At 44.8% G+C, this 17,434-nt stretch overlaps 1 protein-coding gene across 4 annotated transcripts; it reads right to left on the bottom strand.

Annotated features, from left to right (window-relative positions):
- Window positions 1–6,329: 6,329 nt before the first annotated feature.
- Window positions 6,330–15,041, bottom strand: zbtb18 (zinc finger and BTB domain containing 18). Of its 4 annotated transcripts, none has more exons than XM_053875898.1 (2): window positions 14,666–15,041; window positions 6,330–10,591 (listed from the first exon to the last, which is right to left on the bottom strand). In XM_053875898.1, exon 2 carries the CDS (start codon window positions 10,572–10,574, stop codon window positions 8,880–8,882), a length of 1,695 nt encoding a protein of 564 aa, XP_053731873.1. In that variant the 5' UTR covers window positions 10,575–10,591; window positions 14,666–15,041; the 3' UTR covers window positions 6,330–8,879. The 4 variants fall into 4 exon arrangements, with proteins under 4 accessions (XP_053731873.1, XP_053731870.1, XP_053731871.1 ...); XM_053875895.1 differs by lacking the exon at window positions 14,666–15,041 and adding an exon at window positions 11,802–12,079; XM_053875896.1 differs by lacking the exon at window positions 14,666–15,041 and adding an exon at window positions 11,877–12,078.
- Between the last annotated feature and the right edge of the window lie 2,393 nt (window positions 15,042–17,434).

Raw genomic sequence — 17,434 nt, 5'->3', positions numbered from 1 at the left:
CTCCTGGGCGCACTGTGGCTGGCGAGAGGGAATGAATGGAGAAGGGATGCAACAAGTCTGGGTGGTTCAGGACAGAATCAGAGTTACTGGAAATCACTTCCTCCTGGAAAAGATAGAGCAACTGATAGAAGCAGGCCGCGACATGGTCACTCATTCAATTTGGAGTTGAAGCTGTATATATATATATATATATATATATATAATTTTGTTATTTATGTATTGTTTAAATATTCTTCTTTGTCATGCAAATATTAATATATTATTCCATGTGATCCAGCATCTTGTTCAGTAAATCATAACAATGAAATGAATACTTTCATGACTGCATGACAAAGAAGAATATTTAAATAATACATAAATAATAAAATTATTATAAATAAAAAATGACATTTTATGCCAGTGCAGACTTGCGATACACCATGACTTTTACTAAGTCATCTTACTAAATACGAGAATTATTTTTCATCCTGATAAAAATTTTATTGTTCCTCATTCTCTTTTTTTTTTATAAATGCCACTGATGATTTAGATCAATGATTTAGAACTATATTTCATGTTGTTCACAAAGCCTCACATCATGTTACACCAATGGCTAATTCAGTTTCCTGTGGGAGCCACATCATCCGCTGTCACTGTTGTGAAGGGCCCTCAAGCCAAAGATAGGGGGACAAGAGATAAAAAAATATATATTACAGGAGAAAGGAAAAATAATAAAGCCACAGAATTACTGCATTTTGCTTATCTATATTTATTCATCCACATTTTATTTACAGATTGTCAATCTAAGTCATAAATATAATAGCTCTTTTTAAGTGGTGAATCTCTTAGCAACATAACTATTGGTACAACTGCTGCAATATTTCAAAGTATTTAACAGATCTATCAAGTTTCATTTTGCACTGACCAAATAAGGGCCTCATGTTGCCCAACTCTATTAATCTCTATTATTATTCATTTGCAGTATATTGGGGTCCCTCAGTAAAGATGATTTGCAAAGTACTGTAAAAAAAATTTAATTTGAAATTGAATATTTATTGAATGTTCTCTGTGAACTGCAACAAATGTCTCACCATTAAAGTGCTTTCCATGTGCGTCTTAGGTCACTGTCAGCGACACTGTGGTTTGAGTGGATAGGTTATTGCTGAGAAATGTTTCAAGCAGCTGGAGTTATGACCTGAGAGCAATTTACGCATAAAGTGGCATCTTTTTTACACGTGCAAAGTAGTGTACATGTGTATTTGCAACCAATGCAGTGGCGCTGCACTTCTCATACCTTTGAATCCCTCAGTTGTGTAGCAGGTCCTCGCAGTGGGATGTTGCTACTCAGAAAGCCTGCAGTGGTGGGCCACTCCTGAAGGAAACTGGAAGGTCATGCTATAAACGTAGCGACGAAGTTGATGGCGGTTTGTCGTGTCCGGCGTGTTCCTCTCAGCGTGTGTCGTGCGGCAGATGTCCGGCGCCATCGCCCCTCTCGCATGCTACAGCAGCACCCCGCGGGTTATGTCAGGTCACCACCGCGCTGATAAAACGCTGACTTGTGCACATCTGTAGCGGTGCCAACAGTTTGCAGCGCCTCCCTGAACACACCCTGGCGATGCCCTTATCTGGCCGCCACACACAGCTGGGAGAGGATGGCAGCAACAGCAGAGGAGGCAAATAGAGAGGTCAGTTTCAGGCACAGCACAAGGCCACACTGTGGTTTAACTCGATTAAATAGTTCTGCCAGATGTTTCCTTATTAAATTAATCCATTAGAGTCGAAGAGCTGTCTGCTGTTATGACTCTTCCTCGCAAGAGTCAGACAAAAGACGAGACTGTTTAATCCCGCCGTCGTCCACCAGCTGGAGGCCTTTGTGAGTCTGTGTGCTATGACAGGTTATAATAACCTGCCTACATAATGTGGCTGCATCTACAGTGCGTGAAGAAGATGGGTGTGTGTGTGTGTGGTGTGTGTGTGTGTACGGTGGCGTGCAGAGGGGGTCAGGGGAGAGGGTTAAGTCGGGGCCCCTCTCTCACAGATATTCAAGTTCGGGCTGCGTCGCCTTTTGTTTTCAAGAAGTGGAGGAGGGTGCAGTGGCGGACTGGATGGATGGATGGCTTGCTGGGACACTGTGCCCCTCCCACCCCCCCTCACCTCTCGCCATCAAAATCAAGCGACCCCCCTCCCCTTGCTTCCCCTCCAGTGACACGTCCCTCCCTCCACAGCCAGTGTAGTGCCACTGTATTGTCTGGATCCAGGCGGCCGCTTGTTGCTGCCTTCTGTCCTGCTGTGCTGAGTGCTCTGACAAAGGAGCTCTTTTAAATATGCAGACAATCCTCATCACTTGCGCACACACACACACACGCACACGCTGTCTCTCCCACCGTCGATTTTCCCAGAGCGATCTGGGGAGTACGTGGCGTTTCACGCACAATCAACAAGTCTCACATTGATCTGAGGCGTGTGACGGAAACAAGGTGTTTTTTGCTGGTCTGGGTTTCCTGTCTGCGCTGTGAGCTTCGCCTGCTTTGGATTCCCCAGAAATGCAGGTTGACGTACCACTATTTTGGTTTGCTCACCGAGGAACAATAGATAATGACATAACTCTTGCGTGTGCTCACCAAAATGGCTGGTTTCTGTTATTACACAGTTATTACTGTATAACGCCTCTCGCTACTCCCCAGCTGAACGAACGTGGCAGAGGTAAACAACAGAGTGACATTTCTGGTCTCGGTCTGACGTGTAGTGTCAGTGCATGGCAGGTTTTTACTATGTTTTGTAAGAGGTAACTTACTGGGGTGCGACAGGCCAGTGTCGTTGCATGAACATGCATATAAACTAATTTGAACTTCAACAGCTTAAATCCAATTCCTGGAATGTTTTTTTTTTTCAAACAACTCAAGCTAAAGATGCATGAATTCCACAGAGCTGTCGTGGGCCGGGAGGTGTAGAACATCAGGAGCCGCGCCTCCTCCCTCCCCTGTTCCTCGGACCTTCATGGCAGCTTGGCAGAGGCGGCTCCCTCACACGAAGCCCCAGCACGCAGGGGCCCGGGCCCCAGACAGGAGCCAAGGCTGGTCTCAACCTCCCAACATGTTGAGCTGGCCCGCCTTGGGCACAGCCAAATGCTTCTGCAGCTGCCCTTTTGTCCCCCTTCCTTAAGTAAACAAAGGACAGAAACAAATTAATGACCTACATTCACGGAGAAGCTCGCACGGCCTTCTCGCGCACAGAGGGAGCGAGCGAGCGCCACAAGCAGATGTTCACCACAACGCTGCAGACTGCAATTAATGACCAGATAGTTGAGCTTCCTTATTGTGATGTTGCTGCAGCTTCATAACAGAAGAGACAAATGCTGACCCAACTAAACTGGAGGCCTAAATAGTAATGCTCAGTTATCATTAGTTACTGAGCATATATTACTATAAATAAACAACCTATTTTCCATGTTTGCTAGCAGCATATCAGCTTGTAATGGATCATTATTAAGTACTAATGTTAAGACTTATGACTTTATTTTACTCTGGACGTTCACTCTAAACAGCATTACGACAGATTATTAAAAGTAAACAAGCAACTAGGTTATTAATGGTGTTCCTCAATTTCACATGGAACTGAGCTATTGAAATCATTTTAAGGGGAATCTGGGCTTCATTTATATATATATATATATATATATATATATATATATATATATATATGTCTTGCTCGCCAAACTCCTGGAAAACCAGAGACGAGAAGCAGCAGCTGAGACCGGCTGTGGAGTCGGACACGCGGATGGAAACAGTGCATTTTTGAGCGCTTTCATGGAAAAAAAAAGATGTTCAGAATACTGCCAAGTTTGTTTCATGAGTCAGTCTCCATGCTGGACCCTGTTTTCAACTAACACCACTGGACCTGTAGCTTATAGTCCAGCTTATGTATGAACAAATCTAGTTTCCTTCTTAAATTTAGCGTGTGCGGCTAATATTCCGGTGTGCTCAATAGTCCAAAATTTGCAGTAAATTCCAGGTATATTAGTGGGGTGTCAGCACCTTGAACTTAAATACAGCATTCCAAGGTACAAGGCTAAATGTCATCAATGCCTGTGGAATTCGATTATACAGCGCCCTGTGAGGTCACTCCCGGGCTACAATTGGGCCACGAAACTGCATCCTGAGGGCAGCAAATGGCCCGCGGGCCACGTGTTTGAGACGCCTGCTCTCTGTGGTCTCATGATCAACCACCATTCTCATGAATCCCAGGACGTTCCTGCGCCAGAGCGGACATGTCTGCTCTCCAGCACGGCAGCACCTACAGGACGTCATGGTTCGGACTCCGCTCAAGTGCATTTCCAAGTCTCCGTCAGGTGACTGGATTTTTCCCTCTTTAATTGAGGTCCTCTTCTGCCCCGATATTAGCCAGCAGTCAGACGGGGGACAATGTCAGGAAGATTAGGCCTGAGCGGATGGCGTGAGCGTGTGTTGGGGGCTTACAGGAGAGCAGACCATCTGTGGCCTAATGAGGTTCTGCTCCGACTGCAGCGGCTTTAAATGCATCTGTAAGAGCAGGTTTAGTGGGCAGCGCGACATGAGCTAAAGCTGATTTCTTTACTGGAAACTACTTGAGGAGCTTTTGGAAGAAGTGTGCAGGCTGAGGGAGGGGGGGAGGGAGGGTGGGATGAGGAGGGGGGATCTGCAAGCTGCTGCATTTTTTTTTCCTCGAATGCAGCCCACATCTTCAGCGGTCGATAATGCTGCGAGTTTTGTCGGTCACATACACATCCACCCACATCCCAAACTACTGAGGTGCACTAAACATTCCAGGAAGCTTTGACTACGACTTTCTGAACCCAGAATAACACACATAAACATCACCGCACACTGGATTCCACACAGTTCTGATGACAATGCTGTGAATTTTTGCTTGTTTTATTGATGTCACTTAACTCGTGCGTCAAACAGCTTGTTCTTTTCTGAGGTCGCTAATGTGAGGTTATTAGAATTTCAAATGACAATAGAAACAGAATCATTTTCAACGCGTGGAAAACTAAAGCTGAATTTCAAAGAGCGTTTTCCATGGTACTTTCCGAGTTTTTCCGCATATTTTTGGAGAGTGAGGACCCCCACAGGTGACCCCCTCCCCCTGCACGTAACCCAATTACGTCGCAAAAGATCCTCTGGTTTAACAAGCTCAGGGTTCCTGACAGAATGTGGGGGTCAGGTGATGAGGTAGGGACCAAATCCCACACAGTGAAGGAAATTCTTGCATCAACTTTCAACTTTCATCTGGGTTCATACATCGAAACCCAAGTTAGCAAACAAAATCTCAGATTAGGCAACATATATGACCCTAAATAAACTGTTTTTTACATATGTATATTCGCTGCATATTAGCCAGTAACTAACATGTAATTCACCAGAAATTCGTTTTTTTAAGAGTGAAATACTAATAGTAAAAAGTAATAGTGCTTTTAATCAAGTAAAAAAATACCTGAAAACCCAAGATCATTTACATATTTCCACTTTTGCCTCAAACACCCTACATTATTATTATTATGATATATATTTTTTTCTTTTTTGTTTTTTAAAAATTATTTAGTTTTTTAGGAAAACAATGTATGTATGTTCATGTTTTCTAATTCAGATTTCTAAACACCAAGGCGAGTGACGTGTTAACTTTCTTTTTTGTATTTTTCTCTATTGAGATCTGATATAGTAACTGCAACTGTAAGACGTTAAATCCTCTCATAAAAAAAAATCTAAATGTCTGTCTGTCTAAATCAGTGTCTTTCAACCAGTGTGCCACAGGAAATTATGTGATTTCACCGGGTCTGGTATTTGGAAAACTATTTTTCCTTCACAAATAGTACAGATACATCGTCAAATGAATCCATTTGACTATGAATGTGTACTACTTGGTTTATAGCTAAAATAAAATCATAAAGGTAACAATTTCAATGACACACAAAGGGTCCACTCGTGGTGTGCCTTGGGATTTTGTCACTGGAAAGTAAGTGCTCTGTGGCTTAAAAGAGGTTGAAAAACACTGGTCTAAATCAGCCGTCCGGACACAACGTACCAACAACGTACTCACTACAACTGAAACAAATACTTAATTAGTTCAGATTATTATTTATTTTAAGATGACGTCTTATTCTTCTCCCCATTTCTCCAGTCAAGGTCAAATTTGTCATCCGACCAAATACAGCGTTCCACTCTTCTCTCCCGTCTGCCATCATTTCTTAACTCTTAACTTAACTTTTAGGCTCACTCATGTTTACTCACTGTCATGGCCGTTGTGTTCCCTGAATTATTGCCTGTTTTCATTTTCACTCTGAAGTGCGCTGCAGACAAAACAAACCACTCACTGTTAGAATTTCAAGATTCTTATAATTTATTGCAGTTTGCACACAATTTTAAAAATGTCAACAACAACACACCAAAAATTACAAAACTAAACACAAGTAAATTCACTCCCCTTGAGAAAAAAAACAAACAAAACAAAAATAAAACCAGCTATGATTGTCAAAAGCTAAAAAAACTAAATCAGATAAAATAACTTTCTTTGAATCTCAGCGGGGAGCAAATACATCTGAATTCAAATCTGCTTTTTTCCCAGACATTGATTGTCCTTTTTTAAAAACAGACTCAGTCACTTTGCCCCTCCAACCCATCTTCCCTTCATAAACTGTCTAAGACATTTTATACCTTAAAAAAAAAATCTGTCCGCCCCCCCACCCCGTTCCCTAGGTTTTCAAGTAAACACAGCAAAAGATGGAGATGTTTTCATCAGGGTGGTTAGTTCACAGCGTCCAGTTCACTCCACCCAACACTCACACTTAAATAATAATAATCCGAATATTAAAAAAGACAGTCCAGACTACAGCAGTTTAAGGCGGTCAAGTACAACCAGAGAAACAGAACCAGCAGTGGTGATGGACATAACAGCAGGATTGGGGCGAGCCGAACGCAGAGATGCTGCCAGTGAATACACAACGTTTCTCAGAAAACAAGGCGACGGCGTGTTAAACCGCCGCTGTGTCGCTCCCGCTACTGCATTGGCAGCGCCCGTAGATGCCACCAGATGACAGGGCGGCACACACACACACACACACACACACCTCCACCCACCACATGCACCATCATGGGACGACGAGAAGGCTGCCAGCATAGGAAAACGTTGAGTACAAGTGTTTCGGATTGTTTTTGACGCTTGACCATCAATTTGAAAATATTTTCAGCGAGATATTTCTTTGATAAAATGAATTTATCACCTTAATATTTTACAATATTCCAGATATGATGAATAAAGAGAAGGCATTTCAATTATTTTCGCTTCGGAAAGGTGCATCCTGATAACCCTCCGCATCCAAATAAGGACACACACACACACAAGATTCAAGTTCAACATGAGATGTGACAAAAATGTCTGACAAGTTTCAGCAGGACAGCTCAGTTTCAGTCCCTGTGACGCCTCAGTATCCTTCACATAAGTCATAACTGCACTTGACGGAGCGCGGAGAGATGCACAATCAGCAGAAACAACGACTATGTTTAGAGCCAGAGTGGGAGATAAACAAAAACAGCAGTGGAGGAGGAAGTGCTGGATGGACGTAGATCTTCAGTAGATTCAATTGACCGGTAATAACCGAGTCACCACACACACACACGCACACACACGCACACAGTAGAGAGAGATCAGTGCATATAGACACAGGCTTCAAATGCTTCAACATCCAATGGAAACACATTCGGTTACACTCATCTAGGAGTGACGGTAAAACCTCCTCGCTGTTGACTGTTACTCTCCCCCCGTCCCGACCCGCCCAACGCAACAGAGCCATTTAAGACGGGAAAAAAAAATAACATGCACTTTCTTTTCATATGAAACATATTCAACAGACTGCACCCTGGAGTAGTATTCACAAATATAAGAAAAGCCCATTGTCAAATATTTGATCAATTACAATTGTACAGTATTACAGCAAATTCACATTTTTTTTATTTAAAAATATACAAGTCTGGACATCATGCAACAACAGCAGGTCCTGTTACAAAAAAGTAGCAAATAAAAGTATTCATTAATTTAAAAAAAATATTTAAACTATAGCAGAACAGTATACAACAACATTAAATTAAATTATTTTTTTGTCAACAAGTGATTTTTAAAAGACTGCCATCTAGATTTAAGAAAACAAATCTATTTAAATAGTAATAATAATAATAATAATAATAATTAGAATTTATTTAAAATACTTCAAATTGATTGGAAGTGAAAAAGGAGGCTGTGCATTCCATGAGTGCCATCAGTTTGTCAGTCAATACCAAAGAGCTTAAGAAGTGAAGCGGGCAGCGCCAACAACACCTCCGAGCCAGAGGAGCACAACTTCAATCAACACATGAAACACACTCTCTCACACACACACACACACACACACACACTCATGCATGTCAGGTGCGATGTCTGCCAGAGTTGTGCACATACGTCTTCACACGCACACAAACACATGTCTGATGACGGTGTGTGATGCTATCGGCTCGTGGGAATCACACAAAAAAAAACAACCCGTTTAGTGTTTCCTAAACTTCAGTGTATGCGACCTGAACTCCTGCTGCAGCGTTTACTGCCGCCGTCAGAGTGTTTGTGTCTGAGGAAAAAAACACTTCAAAAACATGAGACAGTCCCTTCAGGACTTCAGACGGAACAAGCCACCAAAACGGAACTGAATTGAAAAAAAAAAAAAAAAAACAGTTCACAAATAAAGGTCAAAAACAAGTCAGTAGTAACATTTTCATGTGCTATTAAAGTGCAATTGACTGAGATTTTGCAACATACAAGTACATGACTCACTCAACCCCCAAATATTTAACTGCCACCCACCGAACTCTCTGCTTGCCTCCCTTCATCCCACCAGCAGTCTACTTCCACAGTTCCTGTGAGCTGTCCTCAATGGCCCAATCCCTGACGTTAGGCAGCGCCAGTGGTTCGCTCTTCACTGACAGTGAGTTCACCAGTTCACAATGGAACTTGCGGATATGTCGGTAGAGGTCGCCGGACTGGGTGAACCGCCGCTCGCACCACTTGCAGGCGTGAGGCTTCTCCCGCGTGTGCACCACGGCGTGGCGGCTGAGGTTGTGAGAGTACTGGAAGCTCTTCCCGCAGGTGGTGCAGGTGTACGGCTTCTCGCCAGAGTGTGTCCGCTCGTGTCGCTTTAGCGTGTACATGCAAGAAAAGGTTTTGCTGCAGATGGTGCAGGTGGGAACGTTGACATCACCGGCCGGCTTGGAGCGGATGCCCTCTTGCTCTCTGAAGTGGGAGCTGAGGTGGAGCTGGAGGATGTGCGGCGAGGGGAACACCTTGTTACACAGCGGGCACATGAAGATCTGGGTGTGCTGGGCCGACAGCATGTTGGAGACGTAAGGCAGCAAAGAGTTGTCCATGCTGGCCGCCTCGGCCTGAGCGCGCTCGCTCTCCCCCAGCATGTCCTCGCCGTCGGCCGTGGCTGTCGGCTTCTCGTCCCGCTCCAGCTCGGACGCCAAGGCCGCTTCCCTCATGGCGGTCAGGTGCGCCTCCAGGCCCAGTCTGCGCTGCACAGACAGAGGCCCACCGACCCCGTGGTGGGCGAGGCCGCCGTTGGTGCTGGGAGCGGACACCTTGGTGATGCCACTGTGCTCCATGTCATAATCCCCACCTCCCAGTTCATCTTCCTCGTCAGAGGCCACGCCCCTTTCCACCTTCACTCTCACCGCCAGCGGACTTTGGAGGCTATCTGGGGTCGCTGCCCCACTGAAGTACGACGGGTGGTGATTGGTGTGGTTGCTACCTGCAAGAGGCTTGACGGACAGGTCCAGGACGCAGTCGGCTGCATCATTGGAGACTCTGCGGCCCCTGTGGCCCCCGCGAGAGCTCACCGAGCGGTGAGATCTCTGCGATAGAGATCCAGTAGAGCTGGTGGGGCTGCCGGCCGGGGAGAGCAGCTTGGCTCCGTCTGTCAGGACTTCAGCGCCCTGTATCTCTGCCTCCCTGTGTCCGGGGCTGGCTGTAGGCATGGCGGGTGACGCTGGTCGATCTGCGGAAGGCAGCCGCAGCCACAGCGGGCCCCCATCTGTTTTCCCATCCTCTTCCTCGTCGCTTTGCAGTAGGTCAGCTGTTGCCGGTCGGCCAGTGGAGCCCTCGGAAAGGCTGTCAGCTTTATCGGAGCAACTGGACCCGCCGTCATCCTCCTTGCGGGTGCTGTCTGCCTCCGCGGTGGCTTTCTGCTTCAGCCGCTTCTTACACACCTTCACGATGTCGTACATGTGCAAGTAGCTGGCCGCTGCCAGCACATCCTCTACAGGGAGGTTCTGGAACTGCAGCTTGCCCTCGTACATGAACTCCAGCAGCAGCGAAAACGCCGGCGCTGTGACAATGTCGCTGTTGAGGTGCACCACGTCTCTCTTGTCCAGCTGGTCCTTGTAGAAGAGGTGGAAGTACATGCTGCAGGAGGCTAGTACGGCGCGGTGGGCTCGGAACTGGGCATCACCCACCAGCACCGTGGAGTCGCACAGGAAGCCTTGGTGCCGCTGCTCACTCAGACACTGGAGTAAATGTCTGCTGTGGTCTGGGAACTCCATCCTGCCGTCCTCATAACCTGCAGCCACAGAGACAGAGACTCAGTCACGGCTGGAAAAAACAAGTGACGTGTAATGTATGTTATACGTGAAGCTCTGATATCTGTAAAGCCACACAGCATTAATGTGCATTGTAGCAAGTGTGAAGTTCCTTTAGATTTTAGTCAGTGTATGAATTACTCATCTAATTTTTACCCTACTTTGACAGACTGCAGTTAAATACAGTAAAAGCCACATGCAACTTATTTTCATTTCTTTTTATAAACTCGTAAAACTGTATCTACATTTACATTTTTAAAAATATTATCAAGAAACACAAACATTTTATCAGACAAAATAGCAGTGATAAAAAAAACATTCAAATAAACAAGGAATGGAACTCTAGTAATGAGATTAAAATTCAATTCACAATTTAATCACACTGTGATATTATTAGGTTTGAATAATATTTTTGCATAAAGTATCCTCTGCGCTGAAGCCAGTTAACACGCGAGCCCTGCCAAGCACACATATGGCATCAGCAGTCAAAAAGACACAAACTGTTGGAGAGAAACGACGCAACACTGCAACAAAATGATGCCGCAGCGCACCACAATTCAATTGTTTTAAGCAAAATGAGTTAATAAATATCTTTCACATTCAACTGAACACCTTTGCTGGTGGTTCATGCCCTCTTCTTGAACGATGACTTCACATAAAACGGCAACAATAACAATATGTTTGTGCCTTCATTTCCTCCATGAGATAATTACAGTGGAAATTTTAATTCTAATTCTTCCCTTTTAAGAAAATAAAATGCGTAGAGCTAATGAATGACCAAGACTGGAGCCATGTAATTAAGAGGATCCGTGGTAAACGGTTTAGCCAAGAAGACTGAATCCAGGTGAAGCAGCAGTGACAGACTCTCCCTTCTCACAGAAAATCTCTTAACTCCTCTGCCTGCACTCCTGGATTGTCGCTGCTCCTACGCTGGTTATTTTTATTAACCCACTTTGGCCTGGCCTGGCACAGCCCTTTTAGGTAACCGGCTTTCAGCAGCACACACTGTCCTCACATACGCACACTTAGTACCAGCCTACCTACAAACCACCTCCACAGGCTAAGTTGAGCAGGAAAACTGGCCAATTGAAAATAGCTCTGTCAAAACAAAACAGCCAGTCCCTAGTTTCACCTTCGCGCGTCGGCTTTAGAAGCGCAGATTAAAGACGGACGGGAAGAGTGAAAACTCACGCAGACGATCCTCCTGTTGTTTCTGTCTAAGCGACGAAGCAGTTAATGGGGGTGAAAATGTGCAAAAAGTCCCACCTGTTAACCACGTTGACTTGTCCTGCCTGAGAAAATACATGCTGGCCTGGCTGCGCGGTGTTAACCAAAGCAGTTAAATCACCTCATTTGAATGAAACCAAGAATGGCAAAGAGTGTGAGATACGTGTATGCGTGTGCTCGCCCCCAAGATCCTACTTTTAATGAGGGGGGCTTACGGGGACAAGGGTGTACCTCCTCCCACCTCACACTCCCCACCCCATCCAGCCAAACCTCCTCCTCCTCCTCCTATCCTAACTCACGCACAGCTTCCCGTCTAAGTCTTCTAACCCTTCACATCCGCACCGTTGTAGGAGCTGTCTTCTTCACTGACCCCCCCGCGTCGTGGCCCACCACCCCAGAAGAGATTTACAATACAATCACTGTAAGTGCCCTGCTCGTCACAGCATCAATCCTAATCCTTAAAGATGGCTAAAAATAAAGACGGCAGTGGCGGCGGTGGGGAGAGAGAGCCGTCGGCGGAGGCTCAGGAGGGCAGCAGACCCACTGCCCGGGCCGGGACCCGGCCCGCCAGCGAAGGGGTCTGAGAAACAGAGAGGGGCAGGGAGAAGGAGAGGGAGAGGCTGGGACGGCCGGGGAGGGAGGCTTACCCACATCTGATCCAGCTGACGGGGGCCATATGGCAGCTGCTAGCCAGATAAAGAGATTAAGACTAGGAGGGAGTGCGATTACAGCTGTCTAGCCAATTCAGGCAGCTCAAATCTGCAACTTCTAAATTAGTCTCCTCCACTCCAGCCGACAGGGGAAAAAGCCGCTCGAGTCGCCAAACATGCTTTCAAGAAATTTTACCATCAGTTAGAGTGGAGGAAAAAAAAACACCTCCGATTATAAAGAGTAGATATCCACCTGTTTTTATTTACACAAACCTTTTCTATCAGCACAATTGATTGTGATAAAGAATAAATGAATTTTCTGTATATTTTTAACTCTCTATATTTCAGAAACAAAGTTTCTATCAGGGATTAGTATCAAGGACCCTGTGAAAATGATAAACGTGTTCTTGGGCAGCAACTACTTCTCAGCACACTTAACTACAGACACACATGAGTTCATCACAACACACAAAATAAGTAGTCCACAAGCCAGCGCTGTCCTACTCTACTCATCGACTCACGCATAAACAGTTAGAGGGACACGGAACTGTACCTGCAGCAGTATGCATCAACTTGATTAACTCCACTGTAGCAGAATATCTGGACACACTGGCTGCGACTGCCTGTGTATATCTCTTCCTTTTCTTTCTTTCTTGCTCTTTCGCTTCCTCGTCCGCTCTTGCCGAATCAATGAGTGGGTAGAAGTAGAAGAGGGAGGCAGGCAAAAAAAAACCACACCACACTGTTCAAACTGCGAGGGACAGATGCAAAGTGGAGGAGATGTTGGAGGGGGAACGAAATACCACCTCCCTCCTCCTCCTCCTCCCCCTAACTGGCGCTGATCGGCAGCCACAAACACACACACAAACACACACACACAGAGAACACTAACTCTCCCAGGCTGCCGCTGAGACTCACAATAAAGGACTGGGAGGGGTGGAGGGACGGAGGAGGAGGAGGAGGTGGGGTGGATGGCAGCCTGTCAGCTGCTCTGACATCATCCTCAGATGGAGATGCTACCTCCAGCTGTGCTCTTTCTACAGCCATATGCTGCCTCCTCTACACTCCTGCCACCAGACTCCTCTTTCATTTTACCAACACCACGCAACTTTGTCTTTCCATCTCTTTCTCCTCCTTTCACTCTGGTAACAAAGATGTGTTCACCATGTGACATTAGAACCAAATAAAAAAAAACTGATCTGAGTTTTTCAGGTATAAAACTTCAGTCTGTTTTTGAAAAACAAATCCAGAGTTTCCTTTCGTAGCCCAAAAACAAAAGCCAGCACAGCACAGAGGCACGCATCTGATATTGTTTTCCACTTCATTACGGTTCAGCGGCACTGTCTTGCCTTCTATTCATTCACTCAATCTGTCAACCCCCTTCATAAATGCTTCGGTCAACTCATATGAAAATGATTGAACATAAATAGAATGACTGAGCATAAACAGAAAAGGGTTACTGAGGTTTTACTTTCATTCCAGTCGTAGAGAAGTTATCAACATAATCAGTGTGCACTGACCAAAAGGAGGTAATATGTTTACATTATTTTCAGTAATATATTATTTTTTTATTTTAGATAATAACTGAAGAAGGAACTACTTAATATAATTGAAAACATATTTGATTCCGTTTAATATACTTTTTAAAGAGAGGTTTCTTACAAAAAGTAAATATTTAGTATTAAGAAACAACAACGAATAAACACCTGTAGTTTTGTGTGATAGTTACGTTGTTATAAACACCGCCTCCGCCATTTTAATAGGCAATTATTACATTATTAGCGTCGCATTAAAACCAATTCAACATTTTGAGTGCAAGGTTACAACTTCGCACTAATACAACCGAAGTCTCGGTGAAGTTGACGCGGGGCTCCCGGTGAGGAACTTTCGTTTGTGTTTATCCCTTGGAAGGAAACAAACAAACACCCTGGTAGCTAGCTTTAGCCGGATCGTAGCTCCCAAAAGTCGGCAGAATATTGAGCTATTTACAGTAGTACTGCAGGGCCCGGTGTTGTGACAGCAGCTGCTAGAACAGCACAGAAGAAGAGCTAACATAGCAACTACTAGTGTTCGGAGACAACACAGTCATGCTAGGGAAGCTACTTTCCCCCCTCCGAATCCACCCTCTCTCCCCGGAGCCTCCTCGACTCGGACTCCGGTGTCAGGAACAGTACTTACAGACAACAAGCCGCGACGTCTTTCTCCGTCAAAATCCCGTCCAGCGTCGCCCGAAAACTAGACAGACTTTTCCATAGCAGGCTGCCGAGGCGAGCGGGCGGAGGGACGGGGGAGTCTAGCACTCTGCGGCGGCCAGATGTTTCCGAGCTGTTGCTGCTCAACTCGGGCTGGAAGGAGTTGAGTGGCACGGCGAGGAAGCCAATGGAGCCGGCGAGGAGGGACGTGAAGGCAAATTGGAATCGGCCCTGTGACACGCGAGAAGGAGGGATGCGTCCTCTCCTCTCTCCGGCGTAGGTTGACACCGCCAGCAGCAGCGAGGAGGCAGAGTAGGTGAGACGGAGGGCCACACCGACTGGTTCTGCGAGTCGGTTCGGAGGACTGGCGCAGCGGAGAGCGAAGAGAGTGGAGGCTGGCGCGGTGCATCCTGGGTACAGTAGTTTGACTACTGCTCAGTGGGGGCGGAGCTGACGGGAGCAGGTGCAGCACCTTGACAGGGGAGTTGTAAAAGCTAAACTCTTCATTCCACACACTCTTCTGTCTCGTCGTAAAAGGTGTCTGGTTACTCTCCAACACCTGAAGGGTAATAACATAAAAAATGTACACATTTGAAACAATATTCTGATACAAGACCAGTTTATTATGAAGATTCAAAATGCTACTGACCGAACTGGAGCGACCTAAGGCTTTATTCAAGAAAATGCTAATAGAATATATAAAATTGATAAGTGTCACACAGTGAAACACTCAAATATACTGACGAATATGCCACTGCTGTTTCTTGGAAAAGAAAAACCATCAGCAATCCTCCCAACTCATTCAATGCAAAACTCCGCAAAAAAATCCTCCTAAAACTAATAACACATGCTCACACCCAAATGATCCACAAGTGTAGTAATGTAATAATACTGTAATAGTGTAATAATATGGTGTCCTTCAGTTGCCTCTGGGCATGCCAGCATCCCCCCCATGGTAATTACAGTGTGTCAAAGCATATATTCAGGTCTAACATCAAAGTTTTCTAAACGCTAATCTGACTTTATTTCATTTTTGGTTTATACATCAAGACGTAAAATGCTTAGAATGAAGGCGTGAGCACCCATTGATCCAGCTAACAGGTTTTTTTTTTTGTTTTTATTTAATCTCGGCCAACAGGTTTCAGATCAAGACACGAGCAGCACCTTCGCTGAAAACCAGGACCTGTTAGACTAAATGATATGTTGAGAAGCATGTTTCACTGGAAATATTCAGTTAACCGTCACTGCTGATTACAAAGAAACAATATTCACACTGTTGAATGAGGTGAATGTGTTTCGGCAATACGCCGGTATCTGGGCACTCAAGCAACTCCTCTCTGACTTTGACGCTGTTATTACAACAAAATTATTCTTTCAATGTTTGTATTTGGGAACAAGACTTTTTTCCATGTAAATATAATCTTAATAGTTTCACAAAACCTTAGCAGTAGCCAACAAAAGTCAAGTCATTTATTTCTATGCAGACGACAGCTGCATATCAAAACTAGGTTTCAGCAACACCCCAGCTTGTTCCCCCGCCGAGGCAGCAGCCTCCTCCTTAACTCATCTGCATGATGCAGCGTTCTTCGGCAAGTTAGACTCTCATATTAAACATGTGGTTAGCTTCTGTATTTAGCTGTATATCGGTTGCAGTTACAGTGCACCTTTGGTTTGCCAGTATTCTAATAGCTGTATTTGTGGCTTCAGAAGTAGCAAACCCTTCTCTCGCCCCATTCCTCAATTGCAGCAGCTGAATAAAGAATACAGCCCCTATTTGAATTTTTCAAGTAGAAGTCGGATCAACACAATCATGTCACATTTTAAAATAAAATGTAAAATAAGCGGACAAATAAATAAGTAAAAAACAAGACACAGCAAGTAATTATTGCTGCTGCTGTACAATTATATGTAATGCATTATAATCCTCTCAGATATGGGTCACTGGAACAAAAACCTTTATGAAACCTCTGTCATGGGAGCCTCCACAAAAAAAAAAGAAGTTGGACAGCTCTTGTTCCCCGACTGGACCCGCTTGCATCCCCTGAACCTGTCCCAGTAAACTAATTGGCGTTACTAATAGATGGCTGGATAAACTGCCTCCCTGTATGGTAATGAATTTGCACGATCCGGTGTCATAGCTCAAGGACTTGTTAAAATGCAAATGAATGATGACCTTGTTATGTGTCTATCAATTTGGGGATCCACTTTACCAGCACAGGACAAAGAGCCTCTTGTGCATGAATGTACAATTATGCACTCACGCAGGAATAGTTCAGCAGTGGGAGAACACTGGAAATTTGTTTTTAAAACAACACCAACTCTGCTGTTATAGTCTTGCTTCATCATGGGTTACACATTAAAATTATTTCTGCTCCTGAACTGTCCAAGTCCAATGTACATTTTGGGAAAGTCTTGGCGGAAGTCTGTGTTGCTGTATTGCTTCTCATTGGTTGTTGGACTGAAGTCTGGTGATGGGATGGGCCTGCTGCTTTTGTGCTTTGCTTTTGAGCTACAGATAATTTGGGGAAGCCGCAGAAGTATAAGTTCAACAGTGAGGAGTGTGTAATCAGGGCTCGAAAAGGACGGTTTTTGAAGAGTTTCTGGTCTCAGATGAGCCATTATCACTCAATAATGATTTCAGAATGATTTAGCTTCCATTTCCCTGCACTTACTCATCTAATTTAGTTATGGCAATGTCCAGATGCTTCTAAAGCAAAATGTGACCTTAAGAGCTTATCTAAGAACAAAGCAACGT

This window comes from Synchiropus splendidus, chromosome 9, assembly GCF_027744825.2.
Source record: "Synchiropus splendidus isolate RoL2022-P1 chromosome 9, RoL_Sspl_1.0, whole genome shotgun sequence".
Lineage (NCBI taxonomy): Eukaryota > Metazoa > Chordata > Actinopteri > Syngnathiformes > Callionymidae > Synchiropus > Synchiropus splendidus.
The sequence above is the reverse complement of the archived record's forward strand: the minus strand, read 5'-3'. Positions and strand labels throughout refer to the sequence as shown.

Bases quoted from the DNA above. Each gene is read 5' to 3' on its own strand.
- zbtb18 (XM_053875895.1), bottom strand. From the start codon at position 11,916: ATGTATTTTCTCAGGCAGGACAAGTCAACGTGGTTAACAGGTGGGACT. The intron at 10,592-11,801 runs GTGAGTTTTCAC...CTGTGGCTGCAG, and splicing joins ACAACAGGAGGATCGTCTGC to GTTATGAGGACGGCAGGATG.